The sequence below is a fragment of the Lontra canadensis genome, unplaced genomic scaffold (genome assembly GCF_010015895.1).
Source record: "Lontra canadensis isolate GAN:19392208 unplaced genomic scaffold, GSC_riverotter_1.0 scaffold19, whole genome shotgun sequence".
Taxonomy (NCBI): Eukaryota; Metazoa; Chordata; class Mammalia; order Carnivora; family Mustelidae; genus Lontra; species Lontra canadensis.
The window spans coordinates 9,038,991-9,061,886 of NW_022631013.1; the positions used below are offsets into that span (position 1 = coordinate 9,038,991).

General features: G+C 38.9%; 1 protein-coding gene across 5 annotated transcripts in view; it reads right to left on the minus strand.

Annotated features, from left to right (window-relative positions):
* Positions 1–20,394, minus strand: part of DDX58 (DExD/H-box helicase 58) — a 37,215-nt gene extending 16,821 nt beyond the window's left edge. For 2 of the 5 annotated variants that reach the window (XM_032860347.1, XM_032860351.1), the window contains exons 1-10: positions 20,280–20,394; positions 14,995–15,129; positions 10,231–10,412; positions 9,023–9,170; positions 7,412–7,534; positions 5,819–5,920; positions 5,242–5,395; positions 4,400–4,658; positions 3,290–3,452; positions 1,739–1,858 (exon numbers count right to left, since the gene is read on the minus strand). In XM_032860347.1, the coding sequence (XP_032716238.1) occupies positions 1,739–1,858; positions 3,290–3,452; positions 4,400–4,658; positions 5,242–5,395; positions 5,819–5,920; positions 7,412–7,534; positions 9,023–9,170; positions 10,231–10,412; positions 14,995–15,129; positions 20,280–20,385 (1,492 nt within the window). In that variant the 5' untranslated portion in view covers positions 20,386–20,394. Of the gene's footprint in view, positions 1–1,738; positions 1,859–3,289; positions 3,453–4,399; positions 4,659–5,241; positions 5,396–5,818; positions 5,921–7,411; positions 7,535–9,022; positions 9,171–10,230; positions 10,413–14,994; positions 15,130–19,847; positions 19,923–19,946; positions 19,964–20,279 lie in introns of those variants that run through there. The other 3 variants (XM_032860348.1, XM_032860350.1, XM_032860349.1) reach the window with 3 other exon arrangements.
* Positions 20,395–22,896: the final 2,502 nt, after the last annotated feature.

A 22,896-nucleotide genomic window follows, 5' to 3' on the forward strand; every position in this document is an offset into this window, starting at 1 on the left:
TTGGCCCCCTCAATTCACTGCCCACTCAGCAGAGAGAGTTTCCAATATTACAGATAAAACATTTTGTTACCCTACCACTTAAACGCTTTTAGGGGAGTCCTCTAATCAAAGTCCTACCCAGCTCCCAGGATCCTCTGTGATCTAGCCTCTGCTTCTGATTCTCATCTCCAGCTTCACTGCTTCCTTCATTTGACAGGACTAATGGATGTCTTCCTACTCTCTCCACTTTCTTGGCCTTTGCACATGCTGTTCCCTCTGCCTGAAACACACCTGATCACCACCACCCACCTACCCTTATCCCATTGTTTCATTATTCCTTATCTAACTTTGGCTTTACCGTTGGATTGGAAATGCCACAAGGGCAGGAGCTTGTCTCAGGGTCCATGCTATCTCCCCATCAGCTATCATACTGCTGAGCACCAAGTGGATGACAAGAGAATGAACGTGTTTAAGGAACCGCTAAATCAAAGGACTGGAGTAGGGAAGGATTGGAATGTAAAACTGGAAAGATAAGTAGAACCAGACTGTGCAGGCAGCGCCCAGACTGGCAGGTTAGAGGCTTAGAGAGCTTTGCTTGTAAGGCAGAGAGATTCAAGAAGGATACTGACATGATGAAACTGGTATTTCAGAAAGCTCAACCAGATAACGGGGGGGCTGGATTGAAAAATGAGTGGGGGTGGGCAAACTAGCCAGATAGCTGTTAGCGTAAGTCCTAAAGAAAGCTGTGAAAGAGAAGAGAAAAACCAAAGTACATGTGAGGAAAGGTGAATTCACAAACTCAACATCTCCAAAGTTGCTCCCCGTTCTGGAACCAGCACTCCCCACTGCTATACCAACAAGTGTGCAAGACAGAAGCCTGGTGCAAGTCACCCCCCACTCCCACCCAAAACCAGCTGGCCATGAAATCGGAACACTTCCTGTTTGCAGCACTTGGCACAAGGCTCCTCCCTCCACTAGCTGTCTTGACTGCCTCTGACCCTCTTTGTTCACTGGTATCCTCATCACATCATGGATCGGGTTAAAATCTTTAGATGCTTCCCCCTGCTTTTAGGACAAAGTCAAACTCAGTTTGGCCTCCCAGGCCTTTCCTGCCTGTCTGGTCCCTGCCTCTGTAGCATCATTCCTTTCTGCTACTCATGTGTTAAGAGTACCCAAAATGCCTGCAGTTCCTGAAACTCTTCCTTCAATGCTTGATGCCTTTTCAACCTCACTTGGTTGTCTCTCCTTAACTTGGCTGACTTCAAGACTGCCTCAGACACCACTCCACCCCAAGAAGCTTTCCCTGCAGACCATTCCAGGCCAAAGTTCCCATGAGCTACCAGGGCACCCAGTGTGTACCTCTTCCCTGCTGTGTGGAGGCTGCTCACATCTGATTCTCATTATTTGACTGAGAGTTCCCCGAGGATAGGACTTTGTCTTTAACCTTGTTCTTTCCATTAAATGGCAAAATGAGTATCTGGTTAATGAATGAAGGAACAAAAGAGAGAAGAACAGAACTTGGTAACTTCACAAGAGAGTCTCAAAAGAAGAAAGAATCGAAGATCTCTGCCTGTTTCAATCTGAGCCATCAGGGAAATGGTGGTTTCATTCACATAAACAGGGAAGTCAGAACAGAAAGCTAATTTGGAGGATTAAGAAAGCCATGAACCAATTTAGATTTGGTATTTTTCAGTTATGTATGTTTACAGAGATTTACTTTGAATTTAAAAAGAAAAAAAGAAAAGGAGATTTATCTCACCAAGAGTTACGGTACCGAGTTCGTCAAAGATACTCTTTGCCAGACTCTCTGTCTCCCTCATCAGCTGAGATATGATGCATTTAAATCTGTCAGTAGTCCGGGATTCTACTTTCCTGAAAACTAGAGCCATCAAAACAAAGTGAGTATTTTTCAGGAAGAACACGTTATATAGTTCAAAGTAGGCATCTGCACACCTTTCTCTGCCTCTGTTATTTCTTCTGCAAGACCTGAGGCCCCAACCTCAAAGGCAGGTAGTCTAAACGATGTATCAAATGCTCAAAAACCTTGCAATAGCTCCCTAGGGCTTACTGCACAGATTCTAACATCTCCATCTTTCATGGTCTATGTTGAATCCAACTTCTCTTTCTGGCTTTCCTGTTACTCAGCATAGAGCCTCTATCCTGACAAGGCTGGTATCCATCCCGTCTCTGCAAATATGATACTTTCTAAACCTCTCTCTTCTCTGATTTTCTCCTTTCCCACCCAACCCCCAGAAGTGCTCACACTGTTCCTAAAATTCATTACTGCATTGTTTCAGCAGAAACGTAATAACTGCCTACCATGTGCCGAGTTCTGGTGATGAACAGTTGAAAAGAGCACAGCCTGTGCTCCAGACAGGTCTGTGCTCTCAGGGAAGAGAAAGATACACAGCCAAATAACCATAGTAAAGAGCTGTGCCAGGTGACATGGAGCACAAGGAAACACATCTCTGGTTCTTCCAAAGGAAATGTTGTGGGATAAACAGGGGGAGAGGAATGGAGGAAGGACAAGATGCACTTGAGGAGCTCAGAGGAATGCAACATGGTTGGGCTTATAGGGAGGGGGCAGAGGGGACTGGATTACAAAGAAATTTGTACTTAATACTAAAAAGCTTAGATTGGGTACCTTCCTTAAACTCCTTATAGAAAGCTCCCAGATAAGAACTGAACTGTCCCTATTTCATGTGTGTTTACTCTGCCTTATACAATCCTACACTATCCCCAGAGCAAGGAGGAAGGCAAGTTTTGTCTCCTCTTCCATTCTCCCTCAATGGGTTAGTACAGCATTGGAATTTAATAAACATTTGCAAGCCAATTTTTTAAAAAATCATATTCTGATCTGAGGAAAAACATGATTTCAACCCAAATCATCAGATACACATTCAAATAATGAATGAGCACACAGCATCCTCCTCAAGCTTGCAACACACAGAAGGACTAAGCCAGCTCTTGGCCATTTATATGCTTTGATTTTCTCATCATGTCTCTCTCATTGTTAGTATCCTTATAAGAACTTTATCAGAAACAAACAAAAACAAAACAAAACCAAAAAAATCATCAAACCAAGAGTAAGAATGTTTGCTTTTGACAGTCCACTCCTGAGGTTCATCCATTTACTGAGGATAGAGCTCGGTTGAGAGAACCATGAAGTGTAATTATTTCCTAAGTTTGGAGTTAAATATTTTCTACTAAAAAGAAAAAGTAAAAATTCAGTATTCATTCAAATGTCTCTGAGCTAAGAAAAGCAGAGGATAACAAAGTTCTAAAGGGCTTGTTATGGGATTCCACTTACACTTCTGGGGCTTATAAGCAACTTCTTCCAGTTCCTCCAAGTTGTCTTTGACTGTTGCTATCACCGCCGTGTCAAGAGAGGCACACAGTTTGCAGATATAGTCCATGGCTTCCTTTGTGTTTTTGGCATCCCCAGTGCCAACCGAGGCAGTCAGCCCAATGACCTGTGAGAAGCATTCCAAATTGTCAGATCTCTGGAAAACAGCATGCCATTTCCACAATCCCCCATGCAACCCTTTCCTACTAAAGTAGGGTTTGGGTTTTTTTGTTTGTTTGTTTTTTTAATAATTTCAGATAAAGAGCAAGAACACAGTTTTTTTCCCCCTGATATTCTCTAGGACATTGCAAATGGAAAGGTCCCTGTTAGGCAAAGCACTAAATAGATGCAGGAATCACAACTTAACAAACATGAATTAGCAAAGAAACTAATGGCAGAAACCCTTTCAAGGCAGAACTTCTCTCTTCTCTATCCTTGTGTCCCCCAAGATGTGTAGAACTAAAAGGAAAGGGACTGAAATCAGACACAACTCCATTCTAAAGGCAACCATGTCACACTGGCTAGGATCCAAGAACAAGTACCTTCAGCTCTCTTTAAAGCTGGGAAACAATAGCTATTCAGAATGGTAGGTGTGTGAATTCAGCAAGGTAACATTTGTAGGAAAAAAATATATAAATTTTATACATGTATACATATATACATGTATAAAATTTATATATTTTTTATTATGTATATTTTATATATTATATAATATATATATTATATATATTTATATATATTATATATATTTATTTATACACACCACACACACACACGTGTGTGTGTGTATTAGCTTAATGGTCACGTAATAATTTTTATCTTACTTGAATAGCAACTCAGTCAATACTGAATAATTGACTCATTAGCAAGGAATCTAATTAACCACCAATTTTTATCTAGAAGAAGAAGCTGTAAAAAATGTGACTACTACTAAATTTTATCTACGGGTACCATGCTGAATTTCTTCTAACCTATGCTCCCTAAACAGACAGTGATTAGGGCGAGAGAACTTCATGCGCTGCACTACTGGTGTACTATAGCTCTTCTGAGAAATCCATGCGGCTCTGGAGATACCTGAGGCAGTGGGTCTGAAGATCCTCCAAGTTTCTGATCTATATAATTAAACATGATCATATTGTAAGGATGGTTTTTACCGGTGTTGTGACATTCATCAAATATCATCAAAGTAAAGACAGAGAGTGATGGAATGGTCCCATTTCTAAGGCTATTCACAAGAATCTGTGGAGTTAAAATGATGATGTCATTGTTCTCAACCATCTGTTCCACTGAGACAGTCTCAGCTGTTACTCCAGAAACACCTGCAACTTTATACCTGAGAAATGACAGAAAATTCCCTATCACTAACCATGATGTGAATGAGGAGCCATGAAGACATGAAACAGTAGCTCAGAGCATCAACTGATTAAGTTCCCCCTACCTCCAAAAGGAATATATCTGGAGACAAGTATTTAGTTTAGCACAGAGTCATACATACAGTTAAAGGTCAATAAATGCAAACAAATTTGTTTTTTTATGCAAATAAATAAATACAAACAAAATGCAAAATTGCTAGCAAGTATGTTAATTCCTTCAAGTCTTAAGAAAGAAAGTAGTACTTACAAGAGTAATATTGAAGAAGTTATAAAATCATTAAAAAGTTAAATGTGTCACTGAAATGTAAAATTGATCTCAAGTCATTGACTTACAAAGCAAGAGCTAACCAAAGGAGTTTAGGATTTCAAGCATACCTACCCAAGCATACTTGCATCCATGAAAAATAAATTACATCTAAATTATATAAAAGCTAAATCTATTATAAATTTTTGAATCCTAGCTTTCCAAATATTAAACAAAGCTGAGTACACACCAGTTACATGAAGCCAGAGAAAAAGAAATGGATCAACTGTTATGCCTACCCAAGTTTTTCAAAATAATCGGAGAACGTGGATTTCTGCTGTTCATACAGTGGGAGTTGAATAGCAAAAAAGACAACTTTCCCCTTTTGTCCTTGTGGAAATTTTTTAAGATGATGTTCACATATAAGAAGGGAAACAAGGGTTTTTCCACATCCTTTGAACACACAAAGAAAAAGAAAACATGTAACTGATATTATACTAAAATATTTCTACAGAAAGGTAATTAGTTTTGGCTCCCCTAAAACCACCGCTCCAACTAATAAACTAGGAATGTCGATGGGTTAACTGCAGCAGAATTTGTACCAGGACAGAAAAAGACCAAGCTACTTCCTAGGTAACATGCAAATAAAATAGTCAAAGCATTGAGTAAGCTGAAAGAGGGCATTTTTCTTTCCCTCCTCAGGATCCTTAAAAAACCTGGAGACTATGTTAGTGGGAAAGTTTTCTCAAAAGATATATGGAACAAGGAAAAAATGGAAATTTGCACGTTTTGTCCCAGTATTCAAATCAAGAAAAAAAAAGTGTGGGGGGGAGCAAACACAGAAACAAACCACATAAGTAGTGGCAATCAGCTTACCAGTAGGAGCACATATTAATGTGTTTTTTCCTTCCTTAGCAGGCAAAGCGAGCTCTAGTTGGTAATTTCTTGGCTTCAGAGGCGTGCAGGTAGGAGAGGCTGCTATAATACAAAAGGAACAAAATTACCAAATAGTTACAGCTCTGAGGAATCAAGGAAAGAGCTATCTATCATCAAATAGACAGGAATTCAGACTTTAGCAAAAAGGGTGTTGTTTAAGAAACTTTAGAATCCTTGTCTCTTGTTAACCTTTCCAGGCTCTGCACTGATGTGAAGTACAAACTTCTCCCTCAGTGACTAAGTACCAATGGCAAGAATTCTTTTAAAAAGCCACAAAGATTTCTTTCTTAAATAATCTTGGAGGTCTAGTAAGGAGAAACTAAAGCAAAAATGGCCTAATTCAGGGCAAGACAGATGGCCACTGGTTAAAAGGAAATGGTATATGGAACCAAATAACAAATCCCTCCTAGATCTATGAAAAGCAAAAACTATCAACATTGAATTCCCAGAGCCATGGAAATATTGGACAGCAACCATGCTTCCAATTCTGCAGGCTCTCGCACGGTATCTTCTCTCAAAATGACCAGAAGTTTAAAAAAATAACCAGAGGCTTTTTTTCACTAACAGATAAGCATATAGAATGTTACTGCTAGAAAAGACTTTAGAAATCATCTATTGACCCCAACCTATTTTAAAGAAAAGGAACATTTCTAAAAGGGTAAGTGAGTTCACTAAGGTCTCTTACATGTCAGAAAAATTTAAAGCAATTTACATTCAGTGATTTTACTCTGAAATGACAAAAAAACAAAACAAAACAAAACTTGTATCATTTGGTTGCAGAAGTAATCTGTAGATCTTCTTCTTGTGGTGTTATCACCAAATCACACTTTTCTTCTCACACTACTCAGTATTAGTCAGAATGTCTTCCCTGATGTCCTTTTGTAAAAAAAAAAACCAAAACTTTTTACTGTGGCTTGTTATGCAACTTTCTGGTCCCCTCATGATAACATGCTTCTAGAAACAGAAGGTGGGCCTTATAACTAAGTTATTCAGTGCCTTTGTGTGAAATTAGAAAAAGGAGATCTTCTGGGAGGGTACAGCCCCTCCGTGCCCTATCTGGCAAAGAGCACAGGCTGGATCTCAGTCCCCACTTAAACTCAGCTGGGCACATTTGTTTAGTGCACAAACTTCATCAGCTTACAGGCCAGTCCTGGGATAATAAAAGGAAAGTGAGCAAGTGACTCACAAACATTAGTGTTTCTTTAGAGAGCAGGGCTGACTTTGAATTGCATAGACACTAAGTTTCCAGGAGGACCCTATTTGCATTTTCAATATAGACATGCACATATGTCTTAGTGACAAAAGAAAATAAAAGAGGCTGACAATAGCTTTAGAAGTGAGAAAACAATATTTTTAATTATAGAAAAAGTATCTATTTTAATATAAGTTATATTTTCTTTAAAGAAAAATAAATGATCTTTTTTTACTTTTCCTTTAAAACCTTTCATAACACTATGACTTTGCGTACCGCAAGCCATGTTCCTACACAAAATACCTGAGGAATATCATTATGGAAAGAACAGTGCTGGGTACCTGAGGGTGGAGATGAGTTCTGACTAAGATTCTGGCATTCTGGTTCTTCCTTATAGAAAATCTGTATGTCAGAAGTTTCCATTTCATCATCCTCAAGAACTTTCGGTTCAACATTTTTTGCATCTGTATGAGACCAAAAGACACTTTAGAATTTTGATCTAATCTGATGATTGTCTTGAGAGCACAAGTCCTACAAAGAGGTCATAATCCTAAAATTCTCAAATTCCATTAAAATTTCTCACAACCACACCCTTCACCTTCTAAAACAATGAAAAAAACCTTTTTTAAAAAAGATTTTATTTATTTATTTCACAAAGAAAGACATGGCGAGAGAAAGAACACAAGTGGGAGGAGTGGGTGAAGGAGAAGCAGGCTTCCCACCAAGCAGGGAGCCCAATCTGAGGCTCAATCTCAGGACCCTGGGATCATGACCTGAGTTGAAGGCAGATGCTCAACGACTGAGCCACCCAGGTGTCTGGAGAAGAATCTTTTTGAGTGTGATGTCTCAATCTGGAGTCTGAACTCTAATATCATTTAGGACTTAATTATTCAAACTGTGGAACATGGGCCAGCAACTTCCTGAGCTTGTTAGAAATGCAGGCTCTTGCATCCCTGCTAAGTCAGAATCTGCATTTTAACAAAATCCCCAGGTGATTCTCACATAAAGTAAACAAGAGAAACAACACTTTGCAGACATTTATGGCTTCCATTCCTGACCTAATCCAAGAAATCAGATGGGTATTTATATAGACATTTTCTAGAACAACTTGTGATCTAAAGCAGCCTAGGACAAGTGAAGACCAAACAGTTGCTTTACCAAACTCAGATTTTAAAACAATGCTCTGAGCAGATTAGCTACAGGAAATCACATGACAGCACAGATATCTAATCACAACACATTCCTTTTTCAATCCTGTTCTGGCTTAGTTCCCAACGGCGCAGGCAAGAGAAATAGGCTGTCTCTAATTACAATTCTAATCTGAACAGGGGGCAAATTCTGGAGTTTGAACCTTTCACTCAAGAATTTTAAAGCTAGGGACGCCTGGGTGGCTCAGTTGGTTAAGCTGCTGCCTTCGGTTCAGGTCATGATCCCAGCGTCCTGGGATTGAGTCCCCCATCAGGCTCCTGGCTCCACAGGGAGGATGCTTCTCTCTCAGCCTCTGCCTGCTGTGCTCGCTCGCTCTCTGGCGTGCGCGCTCTTTCTCTCTGACAAATAAATAAAATCTTTAAAAAAAAAAAAAGAATTTTAAAGCTATTTCTCTGATGAGTGAGCTCAGATTCTGCCTTCCCCAAATCCTTTGAGCCAGATGGGCTAATTCTGGATGAGAGCAGTTTGCCCTGGTCCATTTTAAGGGTTACACACAACCATATTACTTCTGTAGGCAAGTAGCCACTTGCTTCTGAGAACTCAATTTCATGCTGCTTTCTCACTAGAGACTAGAGAATGTAGTCACCATGTAGCCATGGGTGTCTGAAGGACAAAATGCCTCTGACACTGAGTGATGGACAGGCAGGAATGAAAGAGGCCCTAAGTAGAACTATGAGAAAGGCGGAGCATGTTTTCAGACCCTCCCAACCCTTCAGGGCCCTTCGCTGGAATATCCTACCCACCTTTGTCTACAATCCACAGTTCACTGAACTTGCTCTCTTCCAACTCCAAAGCAAGTTTCAAAGTTTTGGGCCAGTTTTCCTTGTCTGATCTGAGAAGGCATTCAACCATTTTCTCTGCACCTGCCATCAGCCCCTTGTTGGAACTCACCTAAGCAAGACAACTGGAGTTGATCAATCATTTTAAAAGTTTTCAAAAACTAAAGATGTACTGTATGGTGATTCACATTACACAGTTAAAAAAAAAAAGTTTTCCTTTTGTGAGTTTTTATTGAAGAAATAGCAATTCGAGCACTATCTGATTTAAATTAATTGTATACTGTGATACTGTGGTTCAATAGGTCTTATTCATGACCATTTTTTGCCCCATCCAACACAGTGTCTTTTAAGACACCCTTTCCTTTGTCTTTGTCTTTCCACGTGGCAATGCTAGGTCAAGCCAGGTGCTCCCAATCCTCTGAGACCGTTTATCTATCTCTATCATCATCAGCAATATTAGGAAACAATCCATTTGACAACCATTCAGACTATGGGTGTATTGGTACAGAGAGATATTTGGGAGAATATAACAAAATACTACCGATATTTTTTTTCAGGGTAATGGGACCTACATGATTTTTATTATTCATCATAAAAACTAGAATTAATCAAGCACTTATAATTATGTCAGGCATATGTAAGCACCTTACATACATTATCTCATTTAATCCTTCTAAAAATATCGTGTTAACAAGGTACTATTATTATTTCCATTTTACATGAAGAAATAGGTTTAAAGAAACTAACTTGCCTAAGATCATACTACCAGTAAATGGATGAACTAGGATTCTAACAAAATTTGTGTGCAGAGCCCGAATGTTCAACCATGAGAGTCTATAGCGTTTGTTCTTTTTTATGTGCTAACTTGTTCAACTTTGCTTAAATTTGTATAAAACATTATTCACAAAAGTAATAATAATTTTAACTGAAAATAGGCCAAACCTGAAAAAAACTCATGACATTAAAAATTACTCAATTCACAACTAAAAATACTATTCCAGGTAATTGTGCCTTAGATTTGAGGACTTCTGTGGATTTCAATGATCTTTCTCGGGTCTAAATCAGTGGAGAAAACAGAAGACATTTCCCATGTTCAAATTACCTCCCCCCAATTTAGTATTTTATATTAAATTAATTATAATTAATTGTGTTAAATACATTAATTAAATTACCTGTATAATTTCTTCGCACTCCTGACTAATTAAACATTGCGATATTTTAGGAAGGATATCTTTTGGATTAACTGTGGTTTTAAATTCTGGTTGTAAACGCTTTAGAAGCGATCTGTACTCCTCTAGACTTTCAATTTTTTGGAAATCCCAAGTTTCAATGGCTTCATAAAGTCCAGAATAACCTGGAAAGAAAGAAGAAAACAGGGGCTTTTATGAAACCAACTAAAAGATATTTTAAGATTGTTATCATAGGAATTATGTTTGAATGTATAGTAAGAGAAGTCAAAAGATATCTGTATAGCACCTCAATAATTAATGATCTTTCAAAAAAGAAAACTCAACATTTATTATAAGCACCCAACATTTTAGGTCCTCTAACAATGTTTATCATCTCTTAGGAAAAAGTAACAAGGATAATGTGAACTCTTACTTTTGGTCTTAGTATAAAATTTTCCTTCCAAAGTGCCCCATGGACTTCGCTACAACCTCTGACTTGTCCTCCAGTGAGTCAAATCATCATGCAATTCAGTATCTTCCCAGTGCAAAGTAGCAAAGCCGGCAAAACGAAATATAAATCTTAATTCCTGTCCCATAGGAATTTAACCTTCTACATTACTCCCAGAAAAGAATATTAAGTATAATGGGAAACTTGAGGAGAAAAAAAATGATTTCCAACCGTAATAATTCAAGAATTCTTCTTCAATCTAAGGTTCTCAAACAAAATCACCAGATTTGTCTGACTACACAGCCCACACTCTTCATTTGGCTATAAAGAGCATAACAACAAAATGAACACATGGGACTCCATTACCCAACTTAACAACTAGAATTTCCCAATACTTTTGTGGGAGTGTGCTTCCTTTTTTCCCAATCTTCCATCTCCCTGCAGAGAGACTACCATCCTGTGTTTGATGTATTACTCCCTTCATTTTTTTGAATAGTTACATGGCATACACTCATTACCTCAACAATGTATCTTCAGGAGCACCTGGGTGGTTCACTCAGTTGAGTGCCTGCCTTCTGCTCAGGTCATGATCTCATGGGTCCTGGAATGGAGTCCCAGGCAGGAGCTCCCTGCTCAGCGGGGAGTCGGCTTCTGCCTCTGCCTTTGCCCCCACTCCCCAACCATCACACCACCCCCATTCATGTGCATGCTCTTGCTCTTTCTTTCAACTAAATAATCTAAAAAAATTTTTTTTTAAATAAAGACTTAAAAAAAAAATATATATATATATATATATAAAATGTTTGGTTTGTTTGGAACTTCATAATGACATCCTACTAAATGTAATTTTCTCTGCTTTTTAAAAAGTTTAATATTACATTTCAAATCTTCACCTGTGTTGTCATACATTTTCATTGCAGTACAGTGGACGATCATGTGACTATAGAATTTTATTGTTCATTTTCTTCTTGAAAGGATACTGGATTGCTTCCAGTTTTATTTGGTTGCTTGCTTGCTTCTGTTATTACAATTATTCTATGAATATTCTTTAATCAGTATGCTGTAATATATGTGTTAAGAGTTTTTCTAGGGCACATACTTAGAGTGAAACTGTTGGATAGGGGAATACAAGAGTTCAGTTGAACTATGTAAGATGACGACACGTTGGTTTTTTGTTGTTGTTGTTGTTTTAAGATTTTATTTATTTATTTGACAGACAGAGATCACAAGTAGGCAGAGAGGCAGGCAGAGAGAGATGAAGGGAAGCAGGCTCCCTGCTGAGCAGAGAGCCAGATGCGGGGCTCGATCCCAGGACCGTGGGGTAATGCCTGAGCTGAAGGCAGAGGCCTTAACCCACTGAGCCACCCAGGTGCCCAGACACATTGTTTTTCAAAGAAATTGTCTTAATTTACACTCTGTATAATGACACTTAAGATTTCCCATGATTAAATAACCTCTTCAAGCCTTAGCATTGTTGGACTTCCTAAGTTTTGCTGTCTAGTAGTTAATAAAATGCTACCTCATTGAATTCCTAATTCACAATTCCCTAATTGCTATTTGGGCTGACAATCTTTTCATATGTTTATCAACCTTTCTTATTTCCTATTCTTTATTATGTAAGTTCACACTTTTGCCCTGTAGATGTTTTCTTTCTTTTTCTAACTGATTTTAAAGCCTTTTTAATATATTCTAGATATTAATCTTTTTGGTGATTATATATTTTGCAAATATCCTCTTCCAGTTTGTGCCTTGTTTTTTCATTTTCTTTCATTTTTGACAAAGAGATGTTTTTAATTTTAATGTCAACAAATATATCAGTTTGTCTTTTATGAATAATGCTTTAATGTTTGTTTCACAAATCCTGCCACACCACAAGGTCATAAAATATTATTCTATATTCTTTTTTAAAATTACTAAATTCTGGCTTTTAGAATTAAGTCTTTAATTCTTGTGAATTCATTTTGTGGCTATGTGTGAATGGAATGAGCTAAGGAATACAAATTTATTTTACATGGATATGTAATTTAGGGTTTGTTTGGGTTTTAACATTATCCTGTTTATAATGGCCCACTGCAATTTATTAAAACCCCTCCATTCCTTTTTTTATTTTTTTTAAGATTTTATTTATTTGAGAGAGAGAGAGTGCGGGAGAAGTAGAGAGTCAGAGGGAGAAGTAGACTCCCGGCTGAGCAGGGAGCCTGATGCGGGACTTGATCCTGCGACTCCAGGTTCTTGACCTGAGCCAAAGGCAGTCACTCAACCAATTGAGCCACCCAGGCATCCAAAACTCCTCCATTCCTAATGATCCTCCTTTCCCGGTGATCTCAAATATTTCAAGTTTTCATAAATATATGAGTTTAATTGAAGGCTCTATATTCTGTATCATTGGTCAGTTGGTTGACGCCAAGACCAACATTATGCTGTTTCAATGCCTAGCATAAATTTTGCTATTTATAAGTGGAAACCCCAGCCTACTTAATTCTTCTTCTTTAGGAAATGTCCTGACTATTCTTGGATCATAATTCTTCCATCTACCTTTTAGAATCGTTTAGAAATTTGTCAAGCACATGAAAAAGCATGTAGGATTTTTATTAAAATTGTATTGAATATAGAAATCAATGTTGGAAGAGCAGATATTCTTATGGTATCAAGTCTTTCCATGTGCATGGGTCTATATCTCCACTTAGATAGGACTTCTTTAATATCTTTCAATAACATTTTATCATTTGCTCCATTTGAACTTTACACATCTTTTGCGAAGTTTTTCCTAACTATATTACAACTTCTGTGACTATTCTAAGTGGTATTCATTTTGGACTACATTTTCTATTTGCTTCTAGTGGCTAGAAATACAACTAATTTTTGTGCTTTATTTATTTTTATTACAGTATAATTAACATACAGTGTTATATTAGTTTCAGGTGTGCAACACGATTGAACAATTCTATATATTACTCAGTGCTCATCACAAAAGTGCAACCCTTCACCTGTTGCACACATCTTTCTACCTACTTCCCTTCTGGCAGTCACCAATTTGGTCCCTATATCTAGGAGTCTGTTTTTCATTTGTCTCTTTTTTATTTTGTTCATTTTGTTTCTTAAATTCCCCATATAAGTTTATCTTTCTCTAACTTATTTCACTTAGCACTATACCCTCTAGATCAATCCATGTTAGTACAAATGGCAAGATTTCATTCACTTTTATGGCTGAGTAATATTCCACTATATATATATATATATATATACATACCACATCTTTATCCATTCTTCTATGGATGGACATTTGGGCTACTTCCATATCTTGACTACTGTAAATAGTATTGTGATAAACATAGAAGCATCTGCATCCCTTTGAATTAGTATTTTCATTCTCTTTGGGTAAATATCCAATAGTGGAATTACTAGATCATATGGTAATTCTATTTTTAATGTTTGGGGAACCTCCATACTGTTTTCCACAGTGGCTGTAGCAGTTTGCATTCCCACCAACAGTGCATGAGGGTTCTTTTTTCTCCACATCCTCTCCAACACTTACTAGTTCTTGTGTTGGCCATTCTGATAGGTGTGAGGAGATATATCATTGTGCTATCTCAATATCTCATTGTGGTTCTTGTTTGTATTCCCTGATGATTAGTGATGTTGAGCATCTTTCCATGTGTCTGTTGGCCATCTGTATGCCTTCTTTGGAAAAATGTCTATTCATGTTTTCTGCCCATTTTTTAATCAGATCATTTGATTTTTTGGTGTTGAGTTGTATAAGTTCTTTATATATTTTGGATGTTAACCCTTTATTGGATATGTCATTTGCAAATATCTTCTCCTACTCAGTAGGTGTCTTGTTTTGTTGATGGTTTCCTTTGCTGTGCAAAAGCTTTTTATTTGGTGTAGTTCTAATAGTTTAATTTTGTTTTTATTTCCTTTATTGAAGGAGATAAATCTAGAAAAATGTTTCTATGTCTGATGTCAAAGATATTACTGCCTATTTCTTCTAGGAATGTTATGGTTTCTGTTCTTACATTTAAGTTTTTAATCCATTTTGAGTTTATTTTTGTGTATGGTACAGAAATGCAACTAACTTTTGTATACTGATCTTATACCTGATAAACTTGTTAAGTACTTCCAATAATCTCTCTGCAGATTCCTTTGGATATTTCAGGTAGACAATCATATTATGTGACTAAGAGTAATCTTAAATTGCCTCAGATTAAGAGACATGAGACACATGAGGATAGCTCAAAATTAATAGCATTTCACTTTTACAGCATTCTGAAACAGTTAAGTAATATCCTCTGATTCATGAGTAAGAAGAATGAACTAACCTGCATGACCAAGGGCGTCCAAAAAGCCACGGAACCAGCCTTCTTCCTGGAGCTCCAATAGAAACTTAAGAAAAAGTGAGGCAGCCTCCATTGTGCCCTTATTGTTTTTCTCAGCCTGAATATGCTGCACTTCATCTACAAACAGAAGCAAGAGGGGCTCATCAAACTGCTCAACTAATCACTGGAAGACAAACCTGAAAAGGGCTGTCAGACTTTCTCAAACAGGGATGGCAATTGTAACATATTCCATTGTGGGATAGGAACTGCAAGAAGCTAGCAAATTCTCTGTTCAGACAGATGATGCCTATTCTTCACCAACCATCCTTCCCTCCTATCCCCCATCCTCTCTAGAAACTTCTTTTAGATTGGTGTGGAAGTCTGGGAACATATTTCAGGGCAATCCTTTAAAAAGGGAGCTTCTTAATGGTGTATGAAAAAGTACCCCCATAACAAGTCACTATTAACACTGTATTAGGTAAAAGAACCATGGCTTCCTCCAACACTTTTTTTAAAAGACTTTATTTATTTATTTGACAGACAGAGATCACAAGTATGCAGAGAGACAGGAGGAAGCAGGCTCCCTGCCGAGCAGAGAGCCCAACTCTGGGCTCGATCCCAGGACCTCAGGACCACGATCCCAGGATCCCAGGACCACGACCTAAGCCGAAGGCAGAAGCTTTAACCCACTGAGGAACCCAGGTGCCCCTTCCTCCAACATGTTGATACTCCCTTGTTCAAAAGTCTAAATTAATTGCAGGACTACAAGATTGTGAGGACAGGATTACCTCCATGGCATCTTTAATTACACCAGACTCAGAATGAAGAGTTAGAAATAAAAAGATACTTTCGTGGTCCTCTTTCCAGGTTTTTGCTTAGACAGTATGAAATATGGGAGAAAAGAAAAAGCAAGAGGAGTTAAAAAGAAACATAAGGTCAGGGAGCAGAAAACTATCCACCCAGCTGTGGATGGTCACACGACTCTGTGTGTGTCTATCTCCATGTCTGGGGCAGTGGTTGCCTACACATGACCTGGCATTTAACAGTGTTCCTTTTTTTCCCCCTTATTGTCAGTGGAGTGTAAATTCCAAGGAATAAGCCAGTTGTCTGGTTAATTGCTGTATCCTCATAGATTAGAATAGGACCTTCTAGTACATAACACTCAACAAAGGTATACTGAATGGATGAAGAAAGGAAGGGATAGTGTCCTTCTCTGCCAAGGTCTCTGTCTTGGGAACAATAACATTTTAATGTGTAAAATCCAATAGTTTTTAGAGTTGTGGATCCATCACCACTATCTAATTTTAGTACACTGTCATTACTGTAGAAAGAAATCTTGTAGCCCTTAGTAGTCACTTCCATCTCCCTTTCCCTTAAACCCAGGCAACCATTAATCCACTTGGGCCTCTACAGATTTGCCTGCTTTGGACATTTCATACAAGTAAAATTATACAATATGTGGTTTTTGTAACTGGGTTCTTTCACTTAGCATAATGTTTTCAAGGTTCATCCACAGTTGTAGCTAGTAACATTCCATTATATGGATGCACTACAGGTTTTCTACCCATTGACCAGTTAACGAGCATTTAGATTGTTTCCACATTTTGGCTATTATGAATAGCAATGCTATGAATAGCCATGTACAAGTGTTTCTGTGAACATATGTATTCACTTCTCTTGAATTTGTGCCTAACTGTGAGATTGCTAGATCATATGGTAACTCCATTTAATACTGTCAGGAATTATCAAACTGCTGTCCAAGGGAGCTTCACCATTTTACATTCCCCCCAGCAATTAACAAGAATTCCAATTTCCAAACATCCTGGCCAACACTTCTTTTTATTTTTTTTTTAGCTATCTATGTTGGTTTTCTGTGCCTGCAGTAACAAATTAGCACTAAATGGTGGCCTTAAAATGACAGGAACTTATTCTCTTCCAGTTCTAGAGACAGAAGTCTGAAATCAAGATGTTGGTGGGCTACACTTCCTTTGAAGGTTCTGTGGGACAATACAACCCTTCCTGCTTCCGGTGGCTATTGGCATGCCTTGATTTGTGGCCACATCAAATCTTTGCCTCTTTCTTCACATTATTTTCTCCTCTGTTTGTCTGTCTTGTGGCTGCATCACTACAACCTCTGCTTCTGTTTCCACATGACCTTCCCTTTGTGTCTTTGCATGGCTATCTTCTTTTAAACACACCAATCACACTGATTAGGATCCCACCCTACTCCAGTATATCATTTTAACTAATTACCTCCATATAAAGATCCTATTTCCAAATAAGGTCACATTCTGAGGTCCTGGGGCTTAGGACTTCAATGTATCTTTTTTTGGGAGGACACAATTCAACCCATAATAGCAACCTATCTTGTCACATATCACAACTCTTCTGGGCACACAACTCTATTCCTTTGAGAGAGTTAATTCTGTTACTAAACCCCATCCTCAGAACTGGGTTCTTAGTCCCAGGTCTCCCTGCTGTTTGTTCTTTCCTTACACATGCTACCAGCCATTACTGACACTCCACCTGAAGGTTCAGACATATCCCAGTCACAGCTGAACCCTTCCCAGTTGAACTGTCTTGCTGTATCGGGGCAGTTTAGCTTTTCTCTGCACATGGTCAGGCCTGTCCTGGTGCTACCTGGTCCGATAACTGCTCCTAAGTAGTGCTACTTTCCTCAAAAGCACTGGGAGACCAATGCAGGAAAAATTCTATTTTTGGCTGTCAGTATTTCCCACTACCTTTGCCATGCTGGCCACTCTGTGATGCCATCCTCAGCTTCCCAAGGTAGAATTTCTTCATTTCTTCATCTCTTTTCCGTGCTTTCTTGGTCTCTTTACATGCTTCTGACTAGAGCAGTGACAATGCTCTATATAGTTTTATACACACACACACACATAGTATATAGTACCTTGTATATATGTGTGTGTGTGTGTGTGTGTGTGTGTGTGTATATACTCTCTCTATACTGTATACACAGTATATACTATATATACTCTATAAATACAGTATATATATACAGTATATATACTCTATATATGCAGTTATATAGTAACTGTCTGTCTTTCCCCATTGACTGTGATCATTTACATGTTATATTCATTTTTGCCTTCGTCTTTGTATTCTAATCATCAACAAAGTGCCTGGTTCATACATGTATCCAGAGAATGTTACTAAAGAAATGGATAAATACTCAGAATACTGCTCCCTCCCAGAATACTACCCAGGATCCCTCCAGGATAAGGGTAAGCTTTTGAATCCAAAGGGATACTGCAAAAAATTTGGAGCCCACAACCTGGTCTACCTTGAAACATCCTGAATAACCTATGAACAAGCAAAGCCCCGCAGTACCCTAGTCGCCATGCAAGCTCTCCAGAAGACATATGGCTTCAATTCTCCTTCCCCAAGATTCAACTAGAGCACAATACCCAACACGTGGAGACGATTATGGTAAAAGACATACTGGATATTGCTGGTGTAATTTAAACATATTGGTGTACTTGCGTGTGCATGGGGGAATGTGTATGGGCATAAGGAGAGTGTGGATAAGCTCCCACTTATAAAAGCAAAAAAATGAATCAAAATATTTATATCCAGCCATAACTCTCATGTCTCAGTTCCCTGACTGAATACTGACTGCTAGGATATACTTGTCACAATTATGGTTAACTAATAGAATCCTGAGATTCCAAAGCATCCAAAAACAAAAGAAAAAGAAAAAGGGGGACAGAGAAAACTTTATCAATCTAACAGAAAACAGAAAAAGATGGGAAGAAAGAAAAAAGTTTATGGATACATGTACACATGATAAAGTATGAAGAAATGAACAGGAAAGATATAAGCCAGCTAAATGATAACAGCTTCCTCTGGGAAGGAACTAGAAATAAAAACTCTATGGTGTCTTTAACATTCAAAAATAAGACAGTATCACACAGTGTTCTTCAGTTTGCTGTCTCTATTTACCTTTTGGTATTTTTATTGTGATTGCTTTATAACTACAAATTAAAACTATATATTAAAAACTATGCCACCTTTGCACACTATAGTTTTCCAGCAGAGCACTTACCACGTTTTGTCATCTATGGTTTATTTAGTAACTTGCCTTCACATATGCATTCTGATCTCTATTAGGGGCCATTTCTATCACACTCACGATGGATTTCTCAGTTCTTAACAGGACACTTCTTATTAGATAATATGTGTAGTAATACGAGTCAATTCTCTCCAATGCAAACACAATGTCTAAAACATTTGAGTTGCTTGAATCACACATGAGCCCAAGAAAGAATGGGATTCACACCAGTTTGTTAGAGTTCATTTATGGCAAGATTTCTAAAAGATGTCCTGAAGGGGCTTATGCTCTTCAGGGGCCCAAGCTACTCTGTGGTCATCAGGGTGTTACTTTGTTACCTCTCTCTAAGCACAAACAAAGCAGAAGCCCACTTTTGTTGGTGGTATTCTTTCACTCCTCACTCCACAACCTGTGCCTTTGCAGAGCAATTAGCATTCAAATTACCTTTCTGCTTTCACTCAATTTCCCAAAACTACCTCACACTGGGAAATATTTTTAGGCACTTGGAGCATGAAAAGGAGTTGCCAGATCCCCTCTCTCATTTCAACTCCTTCCAGGTACTACCTCCTTTTTCCTCTTTGCTCAAAGCCTCTGCTCATCTCCAGCATAGTGCTCCTGGATTCAGATTTAAAGTGGCATTCATCCATCACCAGGTGTCTCAAAAGCTAAACAAAAACACCAGAAGTGAAGCCTGCAGCCATTCAGTCCACAAAGCCTTGCCCCTCTCAAGTTTCCAGTTACTCCTAAGTACAATTCAGACCTGGCAAGAGTAACTGTCAATTACCTTGGAGCTCTGAGAGCATTTTATAGTCATTTATGTACATCTGTCCTCACTAGTAAATCTTGGGCTACAAAGTATGTGAAAGAAGGGCTTATATCTCACTCCTGAATCTCTGTCAGTAGAAAGCTGAAGACATCCTAGACATAATCATTAGAGAAAATAAATGAAATGGACAATGGTTTGTTTCCCCACCTTTCAACCTAAATAGATGCGCAATCCTACACAAGTCATTTCACTTCTCTGGGACTGTTTCTCCATCTGGACCTCCAAAGGCTCCTCAAATTCGCCTGGCAATCTCCAGTCTAAAAATGCCGTTAGGATCTTGCCTCAACACCAACCTTCCTAGCGGGCTACCTGACGTTAATTAAAAGGGGAAAAATAAGTCCTGAGTTGTTCCCTTGCTCCAAGGAGCAGGTGTCACTGGGGACCACTCACCGTCCTTAAACCAGGGGGCCATGTAGCTTAGGATATAGGTAGGGTCCAGAGTCTTCATAACATAATCCCGGAAAGCGTGCAGATTCCGCCGGTCCTCGGCCGACATGCCGGCGGGTGGCTCGCTTGCCAGGGCCGCACTGCCTTCAAAGGCCTGGAGACCGCCGGCTTGCGCGGATCTTCTGAGAAGCAGACCCAGAGCTGAGAGGCGGAGCCGCTGGGAAACCTCAGCCGCAGACGGGAAATCGAAACTGCAACTAGCGGCCTACGGGCCAGGGCGAGTCACAAATGCTGGACGGCAGCAGGTCCCCGCCTCCCCAAATGTATTTTTCCGAGCTTTCGTGTTCTCTGGAGGCCTGGTTTGCCAACCCGTGCGCACTTTTTTCATTTTGCTTTTATATCAGGAAAGGTTAGACTCAATAAAATGCACAGATTTTAGGTGTATTATTCCATGAGCTCTGAAAAATATGTCTGGGTGTAATTGCTTCATCCAGGTCTTGTAGGTCACATGGTTAAGTGCATGTTTAACTTCACAGAAACCTGCCACCTGTTTTCCAACATACATGTACTACTTTGTATTCCCACCGGTAAAAATAAGAGCTCCAGTAGATGCTTTGGTCAATTTGCCATTTTGGTCAGTGTGGAATAGTGTTTCACTGTGGTTTTAACTTTAACTCCTGTTAATGATGTGAGCACATTTACATCTATTTATTGGCCATTCGTTCATCTATCTTCTTTTGTGAGGCATTTGTTCCCATCTTTTGCATGATAAGAGTTTTCTTTGTACTACAGATTTACAACTTATTTACACTGGATATGAGCCCATTGTCAAATACATGTATTCTAAATACCTTCTCCTAGTCTGACTTACAGCTTAATTTTCTTAAAAGTGTCTTTCAAGCAAATATGAAATGATACAAAGAAAGCAAATGGAGTCATAAGACAAAATAATGGAAGTTGGAAAAAACTATTTTAACACAGTGGTAAGGGCATATCTCTCTGGGTCAGTTACATTTTAGCTGAGTCCTTAGGAATGAGAAGGAATGAACTATTCAAAAAAGTAGGGAGAGAGGGCTTCCTTGCAGGGGGGACAGAAAGCACGAGTGAGTCAAAGAGCAAAAGTGAACAAGGGATACCCCTTCTTGAACAAGGGATAAATGGCATGCAGTGCTGAAATGGTAAACAGGGCCTTGTAAGGAAATGGATAAAGGAACACACTGCAGGATTTTAAGCAAGGAGTAACATAACTTGATGACTTTTTTTTTTTTTTTTAAGACTTTCTCTCTGGCTCTTATGCAGAACAAGTAGATCGATGAGAGGTGACTCAAGAGATGTTGAGAGCACAGATAAGCACAGTGGTGGTGGAGAGTATAAGAAATGAAATGTTTCAGATATAGATAGAAGTGAGTGAACAGCAGTGGAAAGGAAGAGGGGGAAAAAATACGCATCAAGGATATATTCCAGGCATCTGGTTTGAGCAACTAGAATGGCAGCACCATGACTAAAATGGAGAAGACAGGTTTACAACTTATTATATCCTAGTGTGGAAGATAGGCAAGAAAGTAAGTAACAGTAAGTTCAGGAAGGAGAAATAAAGCAGGATAAGGGAATAAACAGTAATGAGGGCTGTTTATAGAAGATGAGCTAATCAGGGAAGGCCTAAAGGAAATGAGAGAGAATGTCATTTGGGTGAAGAGCATTCTACTAAACAAGCAAAGCACATAGGAGAAAAAAAAGAAAAGTACCAAAAAACAGGAGTGAACCAGGCCTGCCACAGAAAAAGGAGGTGAGCAGAGTGGCTAGAGTGAAGTGGGCTGGGGGAAAGAGAGGAAGGTGGCTTAGGCACTTCACATACAGCCTGACCGACCACAAAAAGGACTTTGGCTTTGATTTTAAACATGATGGGAAACCATGGCAGGATTTGAGAGGAGTGTAAGATCTATTTTTTTTTAATATATTTTTTTAAGATTTTATTTATTTATTTGACAGAGAGAGATCACAGAGAGGCAGGCAGAGAGAAGGAGGGAAGCAGGCTTCCTGCTGAGCAGAGAGCCGGATGTGGGACTCGATCCCAGGACCCTGAGATCATGACCTGAGCCGAAGGCAGCGGCTTAACCCACTGAGCCACCCAGGCTCTATTTTTAAAGGATCACTGTGGTTGACTGCAAGAAAACGTGCTGCCGGAGGACAAGTTGGAAGCCAAGTAATGAGGTAAGAAGCTGGTACCAACACTAGCCCAACTGAGAAATTATGGCATCTTGGATCAAGATCAAAGCTGTGGAAGTGGTAAAGTTGCAGGATATATAATCTTAAATCACATACAATTTGGTAATTGGACATGTGAGAATGAAGTCAAGGAAAATTCCCATTTGTTTAGCCTTAGCAGTTGCATGAATGGGGGTGCCATCCATTAACATGGGACACTGGAAGATGGGCAGGCTTGAAGGAGGAAATCAGGAATATGCTCGCTTGCTTGCTGATGAGAATTATCCACAGGCAGTGCTTCCCAAACATGAACCTCCACACAAGTCTTTAAAGTACAGATTCTGACCTAGTAGGTCTGAGACTGCATTTCTTACAGACTGACATTTGTGATGCTGATGTTGCTGGTCCACAGATT